The sequence below is a fragment of the Sciurus vulgaris genome, assembly GCF_902686455.1.
Source record: "Sciurus vulgaris genome assembly, chromosome: 8".
NCBI classification, from domain to species: Eukaryota; Metazoa; Chordata; class Mammalia; order Rodentia; family Sciuridae; genus Sciurus; species Sciurus vulgaris.
This window is the reverse complement of record NC_136468.1, coordinates 144,727,980-144,746,393: the sequence shown is the minus strand read 5'-3', so window position 1 is coordinate 144,746,393 and position 18,414 is coordinate 144,727,980. Positions and strand designations below refer to the sequence as shown.

Here is an 18,414-nt window from a genome sequence, read left to right as displayed (position 1 = left end):
TGGGATGATTTTTCTGAGAAAGTCATATGTAATATCAACTGGACCATTAACATTGGCTTTTAAAATGAGCCACTTCTTTCCTCTGAAAGCTGCCTAGTTTTCGCTAATGTTTCTGCCTGGATTTCTTGATGGCATCCTGTGGGCTGTATTTCTTTTCTTTAGTACCCTTCATTTTCAGAAAACAGAGTTCTGGCCCAGAGAGCAGCTGTTTCAGTGAAAAATAAGGCTAGATGCATATCTAGTTCTCTTTTGTGCATATGGGCACAAACTGGTTTTTTTTTTTTTTAAAGCGGTTTTGGTGGGTAGCTGTGTCAATTAATAGAAGAGCTTGTAGACAAACTCCAGCCCACTCACGGGGGACCAGGATGAGTAGTCTCAGCTATTTGGTTTTATCGTGTCATGTTCTTTGTAATCAAAATTGATCCCACAGAGCTCACTTATTTTCTGACTCTTCGGTTTTCTGAGTATGCCTTCAGGATGACATCTGGTCAGTGTGCCTCTTAAGAGTGCATCTCATTTTGCAAATGTGTGATAAAAACACCAAAGTATCTTTTACTTTACGACACTGATTCCTTTTTATCTTAAAGAATATGTAATTTGAGGTATTTTTTGAAGTTAAGTTTACTAATGTTAGGTGACTGATAATTTATAAATAAAAACCTTGCAAAAAGAACTGAGTACTTTTCAAGGTAGCAACATCTAACAGAGAAAAGAACAAAATTTTTATTTACTACCAGAACATTTAGCCGAGAGTTGAATTCGGGGCCGATTTAGTTTTTCAGTGAAGTGCATCATTTCTTGCAGTGACTCTCTGAACCCTTCCAGTGTTTCTACCTTAGGGCAGAAGTTCAGCTTTCCACAGGGAAAGGAAGGCAGTAATTACCTTTGTTACTCTTTTCTTTAAAGGAGCCTTCTAGCATACCCAGTCTACCACTACCTTCTCAAATTTTTTATCAGGTGTCTTCTAAAGGCTCAGGCTGATTTTTTTTTTTTTTTTAAGTGTATGCTCAACTTTAGGCCTTGATGTAAAATGGCGTCCAAAATGGCGTCTTTTTAGTCTGAGCTTCAGTTTCTTGTGTTTTAGTCACTTCAGGTTGAAGAGCTGCCTCCAGTCACATCCAGATGAACACCATGCTGGACGTCTGAAGCCCTTCAGGATGCTCCAGTTGTTGTAACTCAGAAGCGGGTCCTGCCCTAACCAGAGCTCCTGAAAATGCAGTAGGCTCCCCAGAGACTCATCACTGTTTGTCTTCAGAGTGTTTCACTTGTATATTCCTAGGCCAATAGTAAATTGTATTTTAACATATGAGTCAGGTTTCGTAGTGATACAAAATCCACACATAACTGAAATTGAAACCATATCTTCCTTGTATTTCATAGACTAACGTCTACAACTGTGGAAACTTAACATTGTAAGAACAGTCCTTGTAAAGCAGCAGTTTACAAACTATAGTTTTCCCACGTGACTTGCTAACCCTCTGCTGATTAAGACCGTTACTCAAATACCTTGAAACTTCAGGTAGAATGACAACATCATGTTTTTCTGGCTAATATACTGTATGATCATAGGCGATGCCTGTGAGAAAATTATTTTTTGAAACACGGAATTGCTTTTTTAAAGGAGCTTGTGTTGTATCCCTGTGAGAAAAGCAAACTGAAAGAATAGTAGGTATTGTTGGTCAAAGAAGTTAAAAGATTTCAATCAGATCTTGTGTGTCAGTATGTGTGTGCACATATGTATTTATTGAGAACTGGAAAAATTGGACATTTCATTTTAATTATATATTTTTTAAATTTAAAAGTTACAGTGTTCTTCCATGATTGACTCTTGGTTCTTTCATTCCACCAAATGACAAAACAGGTAATGAAAAAATAGGTAGGTTATTTTCCCGTATCTATTTTGGTTATAACACAGGGAAACACCCTAAAATTTTAAATTTCCAAACTCTATAATTTGAAGTGGCCTTGCTGTTACATAAACTGCAAGAAAAAAAGAAATCCAACTGGAAATCATTTCTCTTTTATTGCTGTAAATTTTCTAATGAGTTTATGATGTGACAGTTTGAATTTTCTTATTATATGCTAATGAAAGATTTTATCAACTACATTAAGAATTAAGTATTATTGAGGATCGATAATAAATTCATATACTCTCATGGTGATATCTGAGACCTTTTGGTACCATTAGCATTCTATTCTGAATTAGAGCATTTCCCCATTTGCCAAGTGTTCCCTGTAGTCATACCTTGTAATTTACAGGTTTTATGCTGTAAATATTTGACTTAATATAAAATTATTTTTATGCAAGATAAAAAAAGTAGTCTTATTTTGGTTACCTTTAGAATGCACAGAGAATGAATGAATAAATGGGCAAAAAATCAGTAGACAGAGCTTCTCTTTCCTTTATACTGCTAAAATCAACAGTGAAAAAATTAACATCAAAACCAAATCCAAGGACTTTCACAAACATTACACAGCTCAATTTTAGTTATAAAAGTGAAAAAAAGTTTTAGAAGTCTTAGCCTATTTTTAAAAATTTTGGTACCAGGGATTGAACCCAGAGGCATTCAAACACTGAGCCATATCCTCAGCCCTTTTTTATATTTTATTTAGCGACAGGGTCTTGCCGAGTTGCTTAGGGCCTAGGTTGCTGATGCTGGCTGTGAACTTTCAATCTCTTGCCTCAGCCTCCCGAGCCACTGGTATTACAAGGCATGTGCCACCATGTCCAGCTATTTTTATTTTCTTGATGAAATGGTAACTAGATATCTGATTAATCATTTTATTTTTACCACACATTTTTATATTGAATCGTGGAGGAATTAAACTTTAAAATGTACATATATATTTTAGTTGTCAATGGACTTTTATTGTATTTATTTACATATGGTGTTGAGAATCGAACCCAGTGCCTCACACATGCTAGGCAAACGCTCTGCCACTGAGCCACAACCCAGCCCCTACACTTTTTTTTTTTTTTTTGCAGCTCTAGGGATTCAGTGCAAAGCCTGGCCCATGCCAGGTAAGCACTCCCCAGCCCAGTAATTGGACTTTGATCCTAGTCCCTTAGATACTTCAATAGTGAAAATAAGATCACTTAACCTTATGTCTTGCCTTAGGAAAACTTCTAGGCACAGAAGAATTACTTATAAACAGATATAAAATGTCTAAACTCATCTATTATGAACAAAGGATAATGAGTGAAAACTTGGACATCCATGAACATTTTTTTCTTGAATTAAAGGAAAAAATGAGTCACAGGCAAAGAGCTGAAGTGAGAAAGAGTACCCTGAATAATATAGAAATGAGGTAAAGTGGGCAGGAGAGGACTCTGTGTGCTCAGAGATGCCCAGGGAATCCCTGTCCCCTCCCCCGGTCTCCTGCCAGAATGTTGGGTTTCAGAGAATGAACAGATCAACGGATATCAGTACTAATGCGGTCTTGGGAGGATGAAGGGTCGCTGGCCTGATTTATAGTACTGGCTGAATCTTATAGGCCTTCTCCGTGGTTCATCTCTCCATGAATGTCAAAGAAAAACTTAAGAAACATAGCAGCTCTGGCTGTTGAAAGGAATTTCTGCACTACGGTTACCATTGAAGACCAGGAGAGAAACAAGAATAGAGAGACGGCGCCTGAAGGCCAAAAGATTCAGAGCTGGATGGAAACTACCCAAAAGGGAGCTGGCACAAATGTGAGGGTGATATGTAAGTCTCTGAGAGTCATGTCGGGGAGCGCTGCCACGGAGAGACACAGACCCTGTGTCATCATTTGGGCTTTGTCAGTGGCAGCATCATTGAGAAACTCCGCCTCCATCTTATCATCTCTACAGAAAAATCAAGTGGCCTTCAAAGACGCTAAGATAAAGTTTCTGACTTCGGCTCCCCAGAAGTGGAACTTGAGGCTGGGGCTGGCGCCAGGACAGTCACGTATCAGGTTAGGGACCTTGATGCTGCTGGTGATTTTTCTGCCAAGCATGTACTGTTATCTGGGATCAGTAACCCACTCTTTCTTTGAAATAACTGTTCCTCAGAGACTGACAGTGCAGGAAAGCAATAAGCCAGTGGAAGAGACATCCTATATTCTATTTCTACAGGGCCAAAAGCAAGTGATTCATCTCAGAGTGAGGAGAGACTATTTTGTAAGTAACTTCCCCATCTACACTTACCACAGTGGCATCCTGGGGCAAGAAATGCCTCCCATCTCACATGACTGCCACTACGAGGGCTACATAGAAGGAGCGCCAGGCTCTTTTGTTTCCGTCAACACCTGCTCGGGCCTCAGGGGCATCCTGATCAAGGAGGACACACCGTACAGCATCAAGCCCAAGCTCTCTTCCAAGCAGTTTGAGCACGTGCTATTCACCACGGCCCGACGAGCTCCCGTCTCCTGTGGCGTCCCTTCCCAAGACAGACCGGCGTCCACCAGCCAGCAACAAGGGAGGAGGAATCCTCTTCAATTCCAGGCGCTGTCCTACCTGTGGTCACTCACCAAGTACGTGGAGATGTTTGTCGTCGTCAACAACGAGCGGTTCCAGATGTGGGGCAGTAACGTCAGTGAGACCGTCCAGAGAGTTGTGGACATCATTGCTCTGGCCAACAGCTTCACCAGGGGCATAAACACAGAGGTGGTGCTGGCCGGAATGGAGATCTGGACCGAGGGGGACCTCATAGAGGTCCCGGTGGACCTGCAAGGTACACTCAGGAATTTCAACAGCTGGAGACAAGAGAATCTCTCGAGTCGCGTGAGGCACGATGTTGCCCACCTGATCGTTGGGCATCATCCTGGCGAGGACAAGGGCCAGGCATTCCTCAGCGGGGCCTGTTCAAGTGGCTTTGCGGCGGCCGTCGAATCCTTCCCTCACGAGGATGTCCTCCTGTTTGCGGCGCTCCTGGTCCACCAGCTCGGGCACAACCTGGGCATTCGGCATGACCGTGCGGCCTGCGTTTGTAAAGATAAGCCGTTTTGCCTCATGCGTGAAAATATCACCAAAGCAAGCGGCTTCAGCAACTGCAGCTCTGAGGATTTCCACCGTTTCCTTCAAGAACACAAAGGGACCTGCCTCTTTAACAAGCCGTGGTACCGAAGCCACAAGCGCAGGGCATCTCGCTGTGGAAATGGCGTGGTAGAGGAACAGGAGGAGTGTGACTGTGGTTCTGATTGTGACAATCACCCATGCTGTGACACAGTCTGTAAACTGAAGAGGCAGGCCCAGTGCAGTGATGAAGCCTGCTGCCGGAACTGTGTTCTCAGGAGGCCAGGCAGTTTATGTCGTCCGTCTCAGGATGAGTGTGACCTCCCTGAATACTGTGATGGTCGATCTAAAAACTGCCCTGCAGACAGCTACAAGCAAGATGGCACACAGTGTGACCGAATTTTCTATTGTGTTGGGGGGCGGTGTAAAAACCCCGATATTCAGTGCAGGAATATATATGGGCATTCCGCCAGATCTGCCCCAGAAGACTGTTACCTGTCAACGAACAGGCGCCCAAGTCGATTTGCAAACTGTGGCCGTCCCACTTCAGCTTCCGCAGGATACGTTAAGTGTAAGGGTGAAGATATATTTTGTGGAAAACTTGTATGTACAGGTTTTATGCTGATGCCAAGAATCCGACCCCATCATACACTGGTCCAGGTTCCTCACGGCAGTGACTGGTGCTGGGTCGTGGACGCCTATGACGTCACCGACATCCCCGATGATGGTGATGTGCAGACCGGCACTTACTGTGCTCCAGACAAAGTTTGCAGGGGTCACTCCTGCAGTAGTAAAGAGGTGCTCAAGTACGACTGTGAACCGGAGGAGCTGTGCAATGGGAAAGGAGTGTGCAACAATCTCAAGCACTGCCATTGTGAGGATAGCTTTGCCCCTCCTGACTGCAGGAGCCCAGGAGCTGGGGGCAGCGTGGACAGTGGCCCTCCTAGTAAGCCACACCATATAAAAGAAACCATAAAAACAAATAGAAGCCGTAAAGACAGGAATGATGAAATAAGCCCTAAAAAGTTGCTTCTCTTCATCCCTCTGGCTCTCTTCGGGTTATTGTGCACTCTCATGCTAATTGCTTACCTCTGGTCTGAAATTCGAGCAGCGATGGCATCATCAGAGTCATCAGAGTCTCTCCCACGAAAGGAGCCCCAAAAGGCCGCACCTCCACCTGCACCTGCACCTGCACCTGGGGAGGCCGCTCCTCCACCCGCACCCGGGGAGGCCGCTCCTCCACCCGCACCCGGGGAGGCCGCTCCTCCACCCGCACCCGGGGAGGCCCCTCCTCCACCTGCACCTGAGGAAGCCCCACCACCACCACCAGTGTAGGCCCACCACCAGAGGTCAAAGAAAAGCCTCCACCAAAAGAGGATGCAGATGGACATGAAAAAGCAGAGGCAGAAATTTAGTGGAAGATGAAGCCACATTACTGAACTCCCCAGGCATGAGTGGGAAAGAGTTCAGAAGCAGATGTGAAGGGAGAATGTTCTGCACTGACCGGACTATATCATACTAATGTGGGAGAAGATATTACTCCACCCTCAATATTCATTTTAGTAAATTGATTATGCTTTCACATATGAAATCACATATGAAATATTCTATTTTTTTCCTTTAACTCATTCCCTGAAGTAATTTTATTTAAGCTCTTTTCATGGATCATTGCTATCAATGTCTTTTACCAATAGGGCCAATTTTGAGACGCCTGAAATGGTTTTTCAGGGTTTTCCATCTTCCAACTGCGTTGTGTGACAATGTATACCTGTACCTATACTGCTATCTCTGGCTTATCACAACATAACCATCATAACCACTGTGAAGTTAGGAATGTTATATTTATGATTAGAGTATTTTAATTTGCCCTGTCAGTTTCTGTTCATGAGATAATAGAAGTGATTTTAAATAAAAGGACTTTTTTTTTTTTTTAAGATGAAGCATCACTCTAGACTCCAGGTAGCTTAGAACTTGGGGCTCCTTTGTTTTGGGGCCCTGTGGAACAGCAAGGTCTGATCCAGGGAGGTCTAACTCAGCCAAGCCAAGTGCTTGGGGAAGGGAAAGCAACCTACCCAGAAAGCCCCTTCAGGGTTGAGCTCACATTTCAAGTACTTTATTTTTCATTTGATTTCTTAGTTTTTCTATTAAATTTGGTATTTTGTGTACTCAAATACTGATAACATCTTTATATATGAGAGCTTTAATGTGATTATTTCTCTGGAAAGTAAGCACAGAGCAAGTATAATATAATATTACTGTTTCTTTACCAAGCACTATGTTAAACACTGCATTCCTTTTTGTTGTTGTTTGTTTGTGGTGCTGGGGATTGACCCCAGGGCCTTGTGCTTGACAGGAAAGCCCTCTACGAACTATAGTCTCAGCCCTGTGTTCATTTCTTAATCTTCCCAATTGCCCTGTGCAAACCCCATCTTGTACATAAGGAAACACACAAGAGCTTGCTGTGGAACTAGCTAGTAAGTGGTGGAATCTGCATCCCTTCCCAGATAAGACCAAAACTACAATCTCTGCAGCATTGTGAGCCTTTTTATTCAGCAAAAAATAAGGGGAAGACATTTAGTACCTACTTAATTGCCCAATACATGGACTACTGAAAACAACCTTCCAAGTGGATATTGACTTCTACCAAGAACTCACTACATTGTATAGGCATTATGGACTAGAATGTCTTTAAAATGGGCAATTAACTGTAGAAGCAGAGAACCCTAAACAACTCTCATGCTTTGCTAAGCAGGTGGTGGTGGGAGCTTTTAGGGGGAGGTTGAAGTGAAAGGGACGGGAAGAGCCTACAATCCTGGCAGCCTGTGAGGTGGAACTATAAGGATCTGCTGACAGGACAGATGTAGAGGAGAGAGAAAGGCAGCTGAAAAGGTTGCCTCTGGTGGCTTTTCCCTGAGCAACTGCAAGAATGGAAGTGGCATTACTGAGTTGGGGATGAGCATGGACAGCACAGGTACTGGACATATTTAGTATGAGATGCCTGCCTAACACCCAGTGGGCAGTGAGATGGTTGGGGCTCCCTAGGATTCAGGAGAACCGTCAGCCAGGATGTGTAACTGAGAGCTGTCTGGGTATAGCTGATATTTCAAGACGGGACAGTTGACCCTGCCCAAGAGAGCAAGTATAGCTGGAGAAGGGATCTGAGAACTGAGTGAAGATTTAGGCCCTGGGAGTTTTTCAAGATGGCAGAATAGAGGAGATTGCTTTCCTGGCTGCTCCATGGAGTGAAACCAAGAAAGCAAATAGATTCTCAGGAGGTGGGTGAACCAAAAGAAAAAAAAAAAAAGGGCAGGGGAGAGGGAGAGGGGCTTTCCTGGAAGCTAAAACTGGACATGTAAAGCCAATCAGGGACTCGAGGTTGGATATAGTACAGTAAGGAAGAAATCCCCAGAGACACAGCCACTGCTGTGGCCAGGTTGGAAGCACCAGCCAAAGCGGTCCCTCTGCAAGCAAAGTGGAGAGACAAGGGAATTAAAGAAACCCACATTTTTAGGAGACCTGAGGCCTGTCTGGGTACAGTGTGTTTAGAGATCAAGGACATTGCCTGACTAAATTGAAGGGCACATTGCACAATATCCTTGTGTGGGAAAAAAGCTGCCCTCTCTCCAGGTAGTGTGCAGAAGACAAAAGTGGAACCATTTTGCAGCTGCAGCCCGGGGAGTCAGCAGCTGAGGGTTCTGATTTCTGGCAAACCCAAGTTTGGTGGGAAATACAGGCCCAGTAAACAACACTGCACACCACAGAGTTTGCTTAAGTGACTAGGAGAAAATCAAACATGGTGAGAGGTTTACACAGTCCTGGAAACCCACCTGGCTCTATACTTTCCCCTCCAAGCTGGTTGCTTGCAGGACGGGATGGGAGAGACTCTTCTGGATGGGAATTTGGAAGGGTAGGGGTGGGAAGAATATTTGGAGACCAGGAAACGTGGGGTCTGCAGGTGATGTAGGAGACTAAGAATTGGCTCCTCCATCACAAGAGTGGAATCAAGGGAACATACTTGGCTTTCCAGTCTTGCAGTGTGGACCAGCAATTACTGGGCCTGGAGGTGCACTGATTTAAAATCTCCAGGCCAATTGGCATTCAGTGAAGACCCTATGAAGCAGACCAGAGACCCCCAACAGGAAGATCCTTACAATAATTAAGCAGAACCCCCACCATATTTGTAACATGTAAGTTCCTCTTCTTGTTAGAAAGCTTTATAACAGAATATCAGCGCAAAATTTTCTGCAGAAAACTCAATGTGGGGGCTGGGTTGTAGCTCAGCACTAGAGTGCTTTCCTGGCATGTGTGAGGCACTGGGTTCGATCCTCAGCACCACATATAAATCAATAAGCAAAATAAAGGTCTAGCGACAACTAAAAGTATATATATATATGTAAAAACTCAATATAGGATAGGATTTCATAGTTTTTGTGAGGACTAAATTGCAAAAACTGTTTGGCTGCAGAATTGATGATGTTACTTCTGATTTTGATAAAACTTGTAAAAACCTCTGACTAATCTAAAAAAAAAAAAAAAAAAAAAAAAAAGGGACAAAACCCACTTGACATATAAACCTTCAAATCCCTCCTCACACTGGGAATAAAGTTCAAAGAATGTCCAGACTCGAGGCCCAGAGAAATTTTAGGTGATAGCCCCTCTGGACCCTGCAGCCAATAAAATTGCTTCCTGAAAATTCCTCAAGTGTCCAGCCTCTCTCCACCTAAGCCTACACCCTGCCTTCCAGGAACTCTGCCTACGGGATCACCTCTCTCACTCCAGCAATCCGGAGGTTGGAGCTTCACTCTCCAGACAACCCCACCTGAAACTGCTGAGAAGAGAAGCTGAGACTCTTGAACTCCAACAAAGAATTCTTTAAATTTTCATGGAGATTCCCCCACCCCTTTTTTTCTTTACTCTCTTTACTTGTGCTCTTAATGGTACATGGACATTTATACGTGCTCATATTTGTTTTTTCCTCATTTCAAGCATTTTTGAAGTCAGTTATTTTTCATGAATCAGTTTTTTCAGAACTAGGATGTTTGTTTAGTATATTTTAGTTTTGTATTTTTATTTTTAATTTTTTTAATTTCTAGTTTTTATATATATTTTTTCTCTTACCTGTTTCCCTTGATTCTCTTACTCTCTGTTCTTCCACTAATAGTCAATCTCTATTGTTCTCTTTCCACCTCCTTTAGTTTTTTACTTGTCTTCTCTCCTCCCCGCTTACAATCATCACATTCTATAACACTTTCGTTCTCTCCTTGTCCACCATTTGAAATTGTCAACCCTCTTGCAAACTTGCTGTTTTTATTGTAGGTAATAACTGATCACATCATTTCTGTTTACTGTGATAATTAACATTGTAGATGTCATAGTAGGAACTATTTGGTTTAATGCTGTATATTGTTTACATTCTTTGTTATTATTTGTCTCCCCCTAAAGAGTGAGGTACTGGAAACCTTCAGGGACACTACAAGTCCACAGGGTATAAACTCTACTACCTCATATTCATACTGCTAGATAGGCAGACACACAAATAACATGAAAAAACAAGGAAAAATCACCCCAAACCAATATATTTCAATAACAGAATCTAATAACACAATGGTGAAAGAAATGGGTAAGAGAAGGAATTTAGAATGTACATAGTAAAACTGATCTACAAAGTAAAGAATGATGTAAAGAGTGAAATCATAAAGAAAATACCGGAAGTAGGGTGGGGGTTGTAGCTCGTAGGGGAAAATTTGCCTAGCAGGTGTGAAATACTGGGTCTGATTCTCAGAACCACATCTAAATAAATAAAATAAAGGTCCATCAACAACTAAAAAAAAAAATGTTTAAAAAGAACAGGTAGTGAAAGATCACTTCAAGAGCAGAAGTGGTAGCTCAATGGTAGAATGCTTGTCTAGAATGTATGAGGCACTGGGTTTGATTCTCAGCACCACATATAAATAAATAAAAGACAGGTCCATTGACAACTTAAAAAAAGTGAATTGTTAATGGCATTTAAATAAAGAGACAAATTTAATACAGAGATAGAAATTTTGAAAAAAAATCAAGCAGAAATCCTTGAAATGAAGGAATCAATAAAATAAATTAACTCAATGGAAAGCATCACTAAGATCACTTATAAAACAGTCTCAGGCAATGAAGACAAAATATATAATCTTGAAAACAAAGTTGACCATAGAGAAAAGATATTAAGAGGCCATGAGCAAAACTTCCAAGAAATATGGGAAAACACAAAAAGACAAAATTTAAGATTCATTGGGATAGATGAAGGCTCAGAGATACAAACCAAAGGAATGCACAATCTTTTCAATGAAATAATATCAGAAAATTTCCCAAACCTAAAGAATGAAATGGAGACTCAAACACAGGAGACTTACAGGACCCCAAATAAACAAAATTACAACAGACCCATCCAAGGCACATTAATACAAAAATGCCTAACATATAGAATAAGGATAGATTCTTAAAGGCTGTCACAGGTAAAAGGGTAGGTAACATTTAGAGGGAAACCAATCCAGACCCCAGTTGATTTATCAACCCAGACCCTCAGAGCTAAAAGTTCTTGGAATAATATATACCAAGCTATGAAAGGAAATTAATGCCAGCTGAGAATACTATATCCAGCAAAATTAAGCTTGAGAATTGATGATGAAATAAAAACCTCCCATGATAAACAAAAGTTAAAAGAATTCACAACTAGAAAGCCTGCACTACAAAACATTCATAATAAAATATTTTGCAAAGAAGAAATGAAAAATAAGAGTGAAAACAAACAAAGGGAGGAACTACACTAGAAGATCAGTCAATCAAAAGGGGAACTAAAAGTAAAAACCAGAAATAAATCAAAATGGAAGGGAATGAAAATCATGTCTCAATAACAAAACTGAATGTAAATGGCCTAAATGCATCAATTGAAAGACATAGACTGGCAGACTGGATTAAAAAACAATACCCAACAATATATTGTCTTCAAGAGACTCACCTCACAGATGAAGACATCCACGGACTGAAGGTAAAAGGATGGGAAAAAAGTGTATCATTCATATGGATCTTGTAAACAAGCAGGGGTTTCGAGTTTCCTATCACATAAAGTGGACTTTAAGCCAATGCTAATCAGAAGGGACAGGAGGAAATTTCATACTACTTAAGGGAACTGTACATCAATAAGACATGACAATCATAAGTATTTATACCCCAAGCAATGGAGCATCTACATGCATGAAACAAACCCTTCTCCATTTCAAGAATCAGACCACAACACAATAATATTGAGTAACTTTAACATGACTCTGTCACTGGATAGATCCTCCAAACAAAAATTAAATACAGAAGCTATAGAACTAAAAAATGCAATTGATAATTTAGACTTTACAGACATACATAGATTATTTCATCTATCAATGACCGAATACACTTTTTTCTCAACAGCAGATAGATCCTTTTCTAATATAGACTGTGATATGTAAGCTATCACATATGTGGGCATGCAATTGTAATACTACCTTAATATATTTTTAGCATCTGTATGTTTATTTTGATTGCCCCCTTTCCATTGATAATAATTTTTGTGTTCTTCCTTGATCAGACTTGTTTGATTTTTATAAACTTTTAGTTGTATTATTTCTTCTCTATTTCATAAACTTCTGTGGCTACTCTTATTTTTTTCCTTCCTAATACCTATTTTGAAAATAATTTGTTAATTTTGCTTCTTTCCGATACAAGTACTTTAAGTTATAAATGTTCATCTGAGGGGCTGAAATTGTGATGTGCCCACCTGGCATATGTAAGGCACTGGGTTTGATCCTCACCACTGCATAATAATAAATGAATAAAATAAAGGCATTGTGTCCATCCACAACTAAAAAATTTTTTTCATGTTCATCTGAGTACTGTTTCATCCCAAAGATTCTGATATCTTAAGCTTTTATTATCACATAGTTCAAAGCCCTTTTTATTTACTTTTCTTGTGCTTTCTTCATTGACCTGTGAGATATTTATAAGTGTGCCATTTAATTTTGAAGTAGTTGACATGTGGGAATTGGCTTCTATATATCTTAAGGTGATTAATTTCTAATGTAATAATGTAGAAAAAAAAACAGTTTGCATGATTTCAAATTTTGAAAAAGTAATGGAAATGCTTTTTATATTGATTGTATTGGTTATGCATGTGTCAAAACATGTCAAAACTGATCAGATTGCATATTTCATATATGTGCATTTTATTGAACTTCATTTTTACCCCAATAGTTATGAAAAAAAAAAAAAAAGACTTAGGTCCTGGGGACATTCTGAGTGTACATGTTGCCAAGATGAGGAAAATTCAGAGAAGAGGTCAGAGAAAGAGGGTCTGGTATGGTAGGAATACCACCAAGGGAGAGCTCTGTCCTGAAAAATCAAGAGAAAAAGTGTTTCTAGAAGAGTCTTACACTACTAATCTAATCTACCAGCAAGTCCTCTTGTCTGGATCTTCAACAGATACCTAGAATGTGGCCTCTCAGCAGTACCCCAACCCTTCAGTGCAGTGAGAGTCACCCTCAATTCCTGTTCGGACAACAGCAGAAGTCATTCACTGTTCTGTCCTTCCACCCTGGTCCCCCTAGTAACCCATGAGGCAGAGGGGTTCTTAAATGTGAGATCACAGATGAACTTTTAAATGTTGCTGATAGACAGGATTAAAGGATGCTCACATAATTTGATAAAGGAGAGTCAGACACTGGCAACCTGCAGTTTGACAGTTTGGTTGGATGGCCAGGGATGAGAGCATTCTCAATAGTAATCACCCTTTAGTAGCATTAATATAGAGATCAACATTTGGAAAGGTGTTGCGAGAGATGCAAAGTATATCACTACATATCATGAACATTGCAAAATGTAAGACTCAAACACCAAACATTACTGAGAATGTATATGTTAGAAATCCCCGCAGTGCTTTGGGACTAAACTGGTGTATAACTGCGAAATACAAATTATATTCTAGTTAAATTTACACTTTACCTATCCCATGACCTAGCATTCTACTTCCTGGGACATACCTGAGAAGTCATGGTATGAACATTACTGGCAATAATGTTCACAGCAACATTGTTCATAGTCTTTCCTAAAGTAGAAGGATACAGATAATAGAATCATTAGTGAATTGTGAGAGATTTGTATAGACACCAGCACAGAACAATGGAAAGAAAGCAACTATGATCTCATGCAATAACATGGTAGAAACCTAAATGAAGTGTGAATGAAGGAAGCCATGAATAAAGTTGTAATTATATATATACATATGATATCTAAAGACGTATACAACGAGATCACGTTACAAGCTGTGTATTTAGAAGGTAAAACTACAAAGAAGTGTGAAAAAGCAGTTACCATAAAAGACCACAATTACTGCTGTACAAGGAGGGCTCTGTATATAAATGGGCATGGAGGTCACTTCTGTGGAGGTTACAGGGTTAACTATCTGACGAAAATTAAGGTCACACAGCTCTTCCATTTTAATAGTTCCCCAAAAATCTACATCTGATTTTAAATTCCACATAGCAGTGAATGTGCTACATTTCACAATTTTAAAAATGTTAGAGCAGAAGACACCACTACCACCTGCCCACACTGTGTCCAGCAGCTTTAGGGTCAGTGGTTGCCATAGTCACAAATGTGAGTCCTGTCTGTGCTGGCCCAACAGGAACTAGGGATGGTATACCTCTGTACATCAAGACCTGGGGAAGGTCTCAGACATGTCTGCAGCTCCAGGATGGCAGCCACCAGGGGTCTTAATCCCTGGCACCACCTGGTACTCACCCAGTGGGAAACAGGGAAAGACTCCTCCCCAACCCAAACCCTTGGGACTGTGGCTGCTGGTGCAAAAAGCCTAGCATCAACTTTGCCAGTCCCTTGGTATCTGGGGAAGGTCCCAAACATGTCTTATAGTGCCAGACAGGTATTAGCACCCCAAACGGCAGCATCACCTGCATTCACCTGGTTGGAAGTAGGAAAGAGCTCCTTCCCAGTCCATTGTCTTGGGATTGTACCTACTCACAGAAAAAGTCCCAGCCTCACTCAAGCTTTTTCCTGGGGTCCAGAGGAAAGTTCTGTCTGTGCCCTGTAACTCAAGGACTGTGGCTACCGATGTCACAAGACTGGGCTCCACTGGAACTCACCCTGTGTGTAGAGACATCCCTGTCCATGTCCTACAGCTCCAGGGCTACTCATACTAAAGCCACAAGGCCCAGTGCCAGCTGCACTCAACCCTCAGGACTTAGTGGAGTAGTCCATGTGCTACAGCGCCACATGACCAAATGTTTTTTTTCACTGCACATGCCCTGGGGGACCTGGGGGTGAGGGGGTCTCCTCCAAGGTCCCAGTCTATGGACTCAAGGTCATACATGTGGATGCCGAAAGCCCTTGTGTCACTTAAACTTCTACCTTAGGACCTGGAGAAGATGCCATATGGGTTCTCTTGCTCCAGGAATGCAGTTACCAGCACCAGAGGCCCCAGCACCACCCACAATCACCCAATGGCACTTAGGGAAGGTCCCCTTTGTATCTCACAACCTGGAGTCCATGGTCACCAGTGCCACAGTCTCTGAATATACCTGTGTCCATCCCACAGTCCTGGATAAAATCCCAACCAATCCTGTGGCTCCAGAACTGTGGTCCCTGGTATCACAGGCCTAGGCATTTCCCGCATTTATCCTTAGCATTCTGAGGAAGTTCTCCTTCACATTCTGTGGTTTGGGTACCAGGGCTACCAGTGCCACACACAACCCTTGGGGTCACCAGGACTTATCCTGAGGGACCTGCGGACAGTGGTGCACCACTGATCTGTGGCACCTGCCACCACAAGCCCAGGGCCATTAGTGCGCAGCTCTGTGGGGCCTGAGGAAACCTACTGCTGGATGTCTTTGTCCACTGCAAAGTTGTAACTACCTTCATGAACCACTACACTCTCAACTAGAGTGGTACTTGAGGTGGTGTCAACACCAATCAAAGTTGAAGAAACCATATAGAAGCTACACATTTGAGTTTACCTACATTCAAGCCAAAGCATCTACCTGATACCTTGGGTCCCATCTAAATGAAGAGTCCTTTCTACAAAACCTAGTCCACCAAACTGCAAGAGGCAATTATTACACCAGATGCACAGACATCAACACAAGGACACAAGAAGCATGGAAGGAAACATGATATATCCAAAGGAAAACAATAATTCTGTGGAAATAGATCCCAATTTGAATAATCTATGAAATGCCAGAGAAAGAATTCAAAATAATGATCCTAAAGAAATTTGGTGAGCCAGGCGCAGTGGCATATGCCTGTAATTCCAGTGGCTTGGGAGGCTGAGACAGGAGGATCACAAGTTCAAAACCAGCCTCAGCATTGGTGAGGTGCTGAGCAACTGAGTGAGACCCTCGTTCTAAATCAAATACAAAACAGAGCTGGGGATGTGGCTCAGTGGTCCAGTGTCCCTGAGTTCACCCCCATACCCCTCCTCAAAAAAAGAAACTTGGTGAAATGGGAAAGAATACAGGCAGATGATATGAAGAAATCAGAATAATAATTACAGGGTATGAGTGACAAATTCGCCAAAGAGGCAGAAACTATAAGAAAAAAACCAAAAACAAGAAACAAAGAACAAAAGAAAAAGAAAGAAAGGGTGAGAGAGAGGGAGAAAAGAACTAAAACGAGAGTCAGGAGTCCCTGGGAGATCATGGGACACGTTAAGGAGACCGAGATCCACATTACGGGAATTCCAGGAAGCACGCACACCAACACGGGAAACGCATCGAAGACATTTTTCATAAAAAAAGTAGCTGAAAATCTCCCTCCTGAATCTTCAGCACTGTGTGTGTCCAGACACAAGAAGCTCAAAGCACCCCAACCAGATTAAACTGAAACAGAGCTTTGCCAAGGCATGATATAGTCAGAATGTCAGAATCACAAGACAAAGAGAATCTAAAAAGAGCAAAAGTATCAAGTCAAATATAAGGGAATGTCCATTAGACCAGAAGCAGATTTCTCAGCAGAAACCTTACAGGCCAGAAGAGAATGGGTTATTTTCAATGTCCTGAAAGAAAAAAAATATATATATACCAAAAAAGAATACTCTACCTAACAAAATTATCCTTCAGAAAAAAAAAAAAAAGAAAATCTTGTCCAGATCAGCAGACCAGCCCCTCAGGAAAGAGTTAATAAAGTCCTACACTAGCCACAAAAGGATGATAATCAACATCATGAAAACACACTGATGTATAAAACTCATTGGAAAAAAATACACAAGAGAAAAATTGAAGAGAATCCAATCTTAGCATGACAGAAAACTACCAAATCATAACAATAAATAACGTGAGAAATGGACAGGAACCAACAAATAAGAAAAAATAGGCAGAAAGTAATTAACAAAAATGATAGAAGACAATTCATACCTATCAATAATGACCTTGAAAGTAAATGGATTAAATTTACCAATCAAAAAACAAAGACTAACTGAGTGAATAAAAAATAAAAACAGGATGCAACTATATACTGCCTACAAGAAACTTACTTCACTGGTGAAGATACACATAGACTAGCCAGGCATGGTGGTACATGCCTGTAATCCCAGTTACTCAGGAGGTTGAGGCAGGAGGATCAGAAGTTTCAGACCTGCTGGGGCAACTCAGCAAGACCCTGCCTCAGAATTTAAAGAGGGCTGGAGTATAGCTCAGTTGTAGAATGCTTGCCTAGCATTTGCAAGACCATGCACTTCAAAGGGGGAGGGGGAAGGTACACAATGACTGAAAGTGAAAGGTTGGAAAGAGATATATCACACAAATGGAAACCAAAAGCAAGCAGGAATAGTTGTGCTCACACAGGACAAGCTGAACTTAAATAAAAAGCCATAAAAAGAAACAAAGAAGGTAATCATGTAGTGATAAAAGAAGATAGGATAAATATGTATGCACCCAACATGGGACTGCCCAAATACTTAAAGCAAATAATATTAGATCTACAAGGAGAAAGGTTCTAATACTGCATTTTCTTCAATGTACAGCTCATTCAGACAGAAAATCAACAAAGAAGCTGCCACGCTGAACCATACTACAGAGCAAATTGACTAACAGATATTTATAGAGCATTTTACCCAACTGCAGCAAACACACATTCTTCTTTTCATCACTGGGAACATTCTCCATGATAGATAAGATGTCAGGTCACAAATCAACTCTCGATAAATTCAAAAAAGTTTGAATCATATGTACCACAACAGGACAAAGGTAGAAATCAGCAAGAAGAAAGGAAAGTAAACAAATACATGGAAATTGAATAACATGAATAATGAATAATTGAAGAAATTAACAGAGAAATAAAAAAAATTCTAGAAACGAATGGCAGTGACCATACAACATATTAAAATCTGTGGGATATAGCAAAAGCAGTTCTTTTTTTAATTTTTTTTA

At 41.1% G+C, this 18,414-nt stretch overlaps 1 protein-coding gene across 1 annotated transcript; it reads left to right on the top strand.

Moving 5' to 3' along the window:
• Positions 1–816: 816 nt before the first annotated feature.
• Positions 817–8,215, top strand: LOC306667142 (disintegrin and metalloproteinase domain-containing protein 1a-like). Its single transcript, XM_079149525.1, has one exon. It carries the CDS (start codon positions 3,524–3,526, stop codon positions 6,305–6,307), a length of 2,784 nt encoding a protein of 927 aa, XP_079005651.1. The 5' UTR covers positions 817–3,523; the 3' UTR covers positions 6,308–8,215.
• The last annotated feature ends 10,199 nt before the right edge of the window (positions 8,216–18,414 follow it).